At 34.8% G+C, this 7,604-nt stretch overlaps 1 protein-coding gene across 2 annotated transcripts; it reads left to right on the top strand.

Annotated features, from left to right (window-relative positions):
• The first annotated feature begins 95 nt into the window (after window positions 1-95).
• LOC137923723 (ecto-NOX disulfide-thiol exchanger 2-like) lies at window positions 96-7,029 on the top strand. 2 transcript variants are annotated; one of them, XM_068766979.1, is made up of 10 exons: window positions 97-157; window positions 371-547; window positions 2,033-2,203; window positions 2,945-3,420; window positions 3,929-4,072; window positions 4,302-4,485; window positions 4,961-5,067; window positions 5,554-5,664; window positions 6,427-6,561; window positions 6,632-7,029. In XM_068766979.1, the coding sequence occupies exons 2-10, from the start codon at window positions 436-438 to the stop codon at window positions 6,992-6,994; spliced, it is 1,803 nt and encodes a 600-aa protein (XP_068623080.1). In that variant the 5' UTR covers window positions 97-157; window positions 371-435; the 3' UTR covers window positions 6,995-7,029. The 2 variants fall into 2 exon arrangements, with proteins under 2 accessions (XP_068623079.1, XP_068623080.1); XM_068766978.1 differs by having other exon boundaries at window positions 96-547.
• The last annotated feature ends 575 nt before the right edge of the window (window positions 7,030-7,604 follow it).

The raw sequence follows: 7,604 nt of genomic DNA on the forward strand, positions 1-7,604 counted from the left end.
GAGATATTTTAAAACCTGTTTACATTTTTCTATATCACTCAGCTTTAGGCAACACCAGTTATTATATTGGCATATTTGTTTGATAATCATTGACAACAATTTATGTTAAGAGAATTTTCATAATATTGTAATGGATACAAAAATATGGAATTTTGATGTATGCGTAGTTTATAATAAATAAGAAAAAAAATCATTCTTACTCATCAATTCGTAATAAAGATGAACTCTTGGAATAATCATATAGCAATGCATAATGCAGCTGCAATGAGTCCTCTAATAGCACCTCAAATCCTTCAGCCTAATTTCATGGTACTTGAAAATAATCCTCTAAACGTGTCTACGATTAAGCCACCGGTCGCTTCTATGACAGGCCCCGAACTTTCTGATGGTGCTGTAAATGAAAATACGAAGAAATCAGAGTTATCTAAGAGCAATATGGAGATTCAAAGTGCAGAGGCTGAGAGCAGTACGAGCAATGACCAACGGCGTAATTCTCGAGACCATTGGCATAGAGGACAAAGCAGAGACAGGAGAGATCGTTCAAGAGGTATTCTTTGCGTATTACGTCGCTAATATTTAATTTTTTTATATGCCTTTAATTAAAGTATACATTTAAAATTATCGTGATTTCCATATATGTAAAAAATAATACACAGATAGAATTGAAAAAAAGTGTACTTCTTTAGCATTCTTCTTTTTCTTCTTTGCCGCTTCCTCTTGAGTGATAATGGTGGCCAAACACGTCAATTTTTGCGCTAATCTTGTTTCAAGCTGTTTTTTTTTGGAAAAGTTTTAAGGAGTCCTGCATGGTGGTGTTGCACGCTTTCGGAAATTGCATCAGTCCAATGAATAGGTGACCGTCCTCCAGTCGTTTTCGATCGCATGCTGTTATTAGGACAAATAATAATGTGCAGCGAAAATAAGTGCAGCAAAGGACATCTGCCTACAACAAGGGAGACATGATTTTTTTAAGGTTGTCAGAAAATGCTTAATGTGGGCTACTTCCAACAAGTAGTATTGGAAATCTTGGCAAGCCCAGCTTTGAACATCATACCCCTGAAAAGATAATGGTTACATTTTTGTCAGTTAAAGCTTCAAATATGACATAGTCTGGTTTAAGAGACTTGAAGTTGAAAAAAAGCTGCTTTAATTTTTAAAAATAAATTGCACAGAGTCAGTTACAACTTAATTCTAATGTAACAGTATGTGCAATGTTGTGTTTAAGACTCTTGACTAGGACCTCCTTCATAATGGTCTGCCTGTGTAAGTTATTATAAAGTAAACAATTTTTTTGGGTATCAGAGATTAGACTAATTCTGAGATGAAATCAATTATTCCATATGAAAGATGCCGATGATATTAAACTACTAAAGGAACATTTGTCTTGTCTCCGAGGGCTGGTTTTTCCAACCAAGCAGCACTGCACCCATTTTGTATCGGGGTTGGCCTTACTTAACCTAACTCTTTGAGAAATGCTAGCATACTCTTGATGCTGTCAGTGATCTTGGGAGACACCTTGGTGATCCGTAGCCTTATAGGCTGCTACCCTCATACACTAAATAGTATGTGAACATCAGTCTCTTTCTCTTCCATGCATACTCTACACTAAGGACTGTCCATAACACCTAACATAGACAGATTTTTATTAAAAAGACCTTAACCAGTTAAGATTCCTGCCACCGGTTGGGGTCATGATTGGTAGTGGGATGAGGTGCTCTGGACCATAAACAATGATGCTGGTGCTACTCCTGACCTGTTCATCAGCAGCATATTTGCCTCTGGCGCTGCTGTGATCTTTTATCTGCCATAGTTTTACAAGATTGTTTATTTTTATCTCTATTAGACATTTGTGACACTTGTAATAACCCAGAGTTGATTATGTGAATCTTAAGGTTTAGTAACAATGCTCTACTATTTCAACCATACTAACTGTTAGAGGGGAAGGAACAATCGTGTTGTTGATAATTGATTAGATCTTTGAGTAAAAATTGAAATAAACATATAAAAAAACTTGTCTGTATTTTGTCTTAAGATAGACGGCGGCGCTCCAGATCTAGGGATTATAACAATAGACATGATAGAAAGGACAGGAGAGATTATTACCATCGTGAGAGGACCTCTAAATGGGACAGTGATGGTGACGGGCCTGGACTTGGGCAGGGACAGATGCCAGTAATGCCAGTTGGGAACATGATAGCACAAGGTTAGATGTTTATTTTAGAATTTTCAGTATTTCCTTAGAATATTAGTTGTGAACTCAGTTATTACTTTTTATTGTGCACAACTAAGAGCTTATACTACACATAGTCTAATAGTGATTATGAGCCAGTAGATGCAGCGTGGGCAGGCTCCCCACTAGGTGGAACAGCAAAATTGATGGATGAAGGCAATGAAAGTGCATTACAGGTATTTGTCAACTGATGATGATGATTAATGTAGGCATAAAGATGGTGTCTAGAACAGAGTTAATTTTGTACAGTACACCCTTGTGCCACATGTGGTCAAATGCCTGTTGCATGTTTAGGAACATAGTAGAACATCTTTCTTTCTAGAGTCTTGGGTAACGTGTGACATTCACAGTATCCAAACTTATTGTGATGAATTATAACTTTCTGTCCAATTATTTTCAGGATATCCATGTTTTTTGCACCATACAAGGTTAATTTTTTTTTATTAGGAAACATTCACATAAGATATTAGTTAAAAATAATTATTATAAATTATATTACCTGAATTATATCAACTTAAATATACTGTGACAATATGGAATACAGCTATGGAATCACAGTATACATTATGCAAATTAATTTTTGTGTAACAAGTGTGATGTAATACCAGTGTAGGTGGGCACACTAAAGTGCTTTCTATAATAAGTTAACATATGAAATTTAGGTTAATATTGATCTGAATACATGACTTCTGATTGTGTAAAACTTCATTGCAGGAAATATGTTGACATATAATAACATTTTACAAAACAGTTTAATGGGCCACCAGCAAATGGAGGTCCACAGCATAATGCCTGGAATGAATATCATACCAAATATGATTGATCAAAACATGATGCTTCAACAGCAAATGGTGCAAGTAATACCCAACCAACAGATCTTCATCACTTGTGGCACTCTGTTACCACCAATTCCTGGAAGCTCAATACCACCACGTCGCGAACGACCAAAAGGCTGTCGTACCATTGTAGTTGGTGGCCTCCCAGCAACAGTTACTAGTGATATTGTTATGGAGATATTCCAAAGGTTCGGAGAGATCACTGAAGTTAAGACTCCTAGACATGGAATCTATCATGTTCGGTTTGCTTTGCAAGAGGCAGTGGATCAGGCATTGTTTCTGTCTGGATATCGGTTCAAGTGCCATGATCAGATGGAGAATGAAGCAACTATAATGTTTATTGATTATACTGCTGTAAGTATATAAAGTTTTACTCCTGAATATCTTAGATAACTGTTAAGGAGTTTTTAGGGCCTTAAATGAGGTCTATTGGGCAAAAGCAAAATATATTGCTATAAAAATATCGGTATAAATAACCGGGTCGCCCATTTAAAAAAAAATATAACAAAAATTTTCGAGAATTGATCAGGGTGTGCTTTTTAATGATTGTTTTTGGGGGCCTGTCGTTCCCCCCCGGTTTGATGTGGAACAGGGACGCTACAATTTGGGGTAATAAGATTTAAATATTTTTTTAAAAATCTTAAAAGAATTAGAATTATTGGCTACAAATTATTAATAATAAATTTTTAATTAATCACAATGCGAATAATTAATAAGTCGCTGCGTCTTAAGTCCGTCTATACGCCTCACTGCGTCGACATCTGCTATTTAATATTAACAATTACCTTTATGCAAAGGATTCTTTGATTTCTCATCTCATGTGTATAGTATTTTTCAATTCAATTTCCTATCACTCTTTCAGAACAGGGACGATGAAATGGAATATGAGAGAAACCAGCGTAGACGCAGCAAAACACCTCCTCGAGTGGAGCCGTTCACACAAACAGCCCTGTCGACGCTCACAGAGAAGATTAAAAGTGAAGATGAATTTGTCAAATCTGCCCCGGTAAGTTGATAATACTGGTATAGTAGTACTATGTATGTATGTACAGTAGCATATGACGAATCAAATACTCAGTAGAGTATTTGATTCGTCATATGCCAAATCAAATGCCGGATACTTTAGTGTCTCTACTATATAAATTCAACTAAATGAAATAAAAAAGAAAATCCAACGAATTTTACTGTCTACATTGGTTAGTCATATAAAGAACCTAACATCGAAATTTTTTCAGACTTTAGCGATTTGGTTGGAACGGGGGGAATGCAATAAAAAGAACGCCAATATCTTCTATTCTCTGATACAAGTCAGCAATAACCAGCTCAGAAGGTTATTCAATGAGAAAATGCAACTGGATGAAGAGTTCCACAATCTGAAGTCATCCATGCGGGAAAAGTTCGCTCATGTCATATTGCAATGTAAGTATATTTTAATGTTATTTAATTTATGCGCATTTCAAAAATATATACATAGTCGTGTAATAGTAAAGAAAAAGTACAATGGGCAGTCCTATCACAGGGGGCAATTTTATTCCAGGCAACTGTAGTATGGAAATAGAAGGTCAAGTGATCAGTAGTTAATGTGTACATAAATAAAAATACATTTATTCATAAACACTCACAATAAATACGTTATAATATTATGATTGTAAATATAACAATAAATGAAAATATCAAAATGACTTGGCTCACACTTGCCTAAGAGAATAAACAGTGAAAGAAAATAAACTGAATTAATAGATAAGTAACCAGTGGTAGAGTAATTATTTATAATATATTAATTTAGAAATCCATACTTACACTACTTAGTGTTTATTTAGGCTTTTGTGTGGATCGCTAAATGAAGCTTCTAGAATAATCTGTGGGTGGTAGGAAGTAAAAATTGTTTGAACAGTCGAACAGGTGGCCAAAATCCTGTCTGCAGCGCGGCATCAGCGAGTCTCTGACCACTTCACGAAGCAACAGAGACGCAACGTTGATATGTGGCTGAAGATGACTCAGGTACATAATGTAAAGTACAGGGTGAAAATAATTCGTATTATTACATATTAAAATTAATTATTGTTTATTCTCTGCCCCTGTAAATTTTGTACTACCTGAAGTTATTGGCATTTAAACAGGAAAAATAAATAAATGTAACATATCGCTGAGTATTGAGAAACAGATGTATATACTTTAAATTTATTTGAGCTTTACATTCACCCTTGTAAAGCTTTTACACCTATAGTCAACTTATATACATGATATATGTTAAACTAATTATTCATTTTGTGATCCCGTTCCTGAGGTCATTTTGTGAGGCCGTTGCTATGTATCCAATTTGATAGAAATGAGTTCTGGCAACATTGTATACACCATTGTACTCTGTGTTACCTTTCGTAGTAACAAATGTATGAAAAATTCACTGTCCTCCAGTATTTTTTTTACATATAAAATGTTTTAAACCATCAAATGGATATTAATGTCTCCGTTAAAAATTAATTTCAGGAAGTAGAAAATATAAAAGAAGAATTCAACAATAATTTCATGGAAGAAGAAGTGGAGAAAGGTGGTTCCAATAAATGTATGGTATCTCAAGAAAAGTACATTGCTTTAAAGGTAAAGAATAAAGATCTGTCAAATACACAAGCATTATTGTAATTTGATTGCAGGGCGTGCATCAAATATATTATATAATCTGTTAACGTTTGGTGTTGCTAGCTAGCTTTGTGGTGTCTACTGTTTTTATAAGTTTCGATGGAGTCAATACTGGGATTGGCAGACCCAAGATCTATTTTTGTTATTTATACCTCGCGGCTAAATATAGGTATCAGAGTGAGCGAAATAAAAGAATCTTACTAGTTTTGACACTCATAGTCTCCGACGAAGACGGTTAGAGCTTATAGGGGAAAATAATCCTGTGTCATCCTAAAAATGAATCTTTAGTTTTTGTGCCATTTCTTCTAGTGCTAATGGTATCCTAAGTAATGTAAGCTAGCTAATACCTACTGAGCAAATGGAGGCTCGGCCCTTACGTGCGGCTCGCACCCACGTTAACCACATAGGTGACTGCACAAGCCGAGGTCCCTTCCTGAAGTTTCTTTACGCCAGCCAACCATGCAATTTTTTAAGTGGTTTTACCTGGTTAACATTACTACCACTTCTGAAAGCATAAGCGTTGCAAGAATGGCAGAAGAAACTCTAACAAGGCTTCTATCTAAGATGGTCAGAGATTGACGACCCTTGTAACTCAATGAAACCGCTATGTAATATTTTAACTAAAAAAAGAATCTATCCGAATATAAATGAGATTATGATATAAAAAGTTATCCGTTTTAATCATTATAACAAATAGATTCCAACATGTTATGTATTTTTCAGACTGAGAACGAAAATCTAACATATGAATTGGAGGGATACAAAAACGAGGCTCACTTAGCAAAGAATGAAGCCGAGAGAAAGTTTGAAAAATTTAAAGCGCACTTCATAGCCCAACAGGCGCTGCAAAATAAACAGGTATTGCTATATAAAAATAAAACATTAAATGGTAAAATAAAAAAATCACAATGTTTATTTTTTATTTTAGGCTTACCCATCGCTAGCGGCTTCAAGTTTTGTAGCGGAGAATACTGGGTTATCTATGACGAATAAAGCTTTGATGAATATATCTGATGATAAAACCATCACTACGGGGCCTTCCGTCGAACCATCAGAGGCTAAACTCATCAGCATCTTAACAGCTTTTCTCATGGTGCATCCACTAGGAGCTTCGCTCGACTATCTCGTGTCATATATAAGGTCGTTGATACCAAATGTAACCCACGCAGCAGTGCATCAGATATTACAAAAATTCACTGACGTATTCCATTGTAAGACTTCCGGAGTGGGGGCATCTATTGAACATAGGTGGACCTTTATTACATTCGATACGATTAAATCTGAAGGTTAAATGTATGTTTTGTGATATTTATAATTATGTGTATAATAAACGTCAAATATTTATGAATGTTAATTATTTCATGTGACACACTCCTGATGATAAGAAACAATATTCTTTAGATGTTAGCGTCATCTTTAAACAGTATCCAGTAATTTCGTTCAGAACGGTTATAACATATACTTCGTCTTAACAGAAGGATAGGTGGCGCTGTAGTATTTTGGCACCTTTAAAAAAAACGTATTTCGGTACAAAACGGGGCGTATCGATTACTAAAAAGTAATTACTTTTCAAGTTCAAATTGAATCTTTTAATTATAAAAAAGTTGTGTTAAAGCAAATATTTTTTAATAGTTTCCATTTTTGGACATTATTTCTGAGATTATTTACTACTACTTTTGAATTACTCATTATCCATTGTGCAGGATCAATCCATTTTCTTTCACGCTTGCCCAATTGATCATATTTGTCTACCTTTTGAATTTTTAATTCTGCTGTTAATTACATAGGGCTTAAGAAAAAGTCAATTGTGGATTTATTCTGAGGCATATCATCAGACATATAACATTTGATCAACAATTACTAAATTTAGTTTTTACTATTTCAGTAAGAATCTATTTTTA

Source organism: Battus philenor, unplaced genomic scaffold (genome assembly GCF_028537555.1).
Source record: "Battus philenor isolate CCGP_79_NKW_IND1 unplaced genomic scaffold, ilBatPhil1.0.hap1 SCAF_22, whole genome shotgun sequence".
NCBI lineage: Eukaryota > Metazoa > Arthropoda > Insecta > Lepidoptera > Papilionidae > Battus > Battus philenor.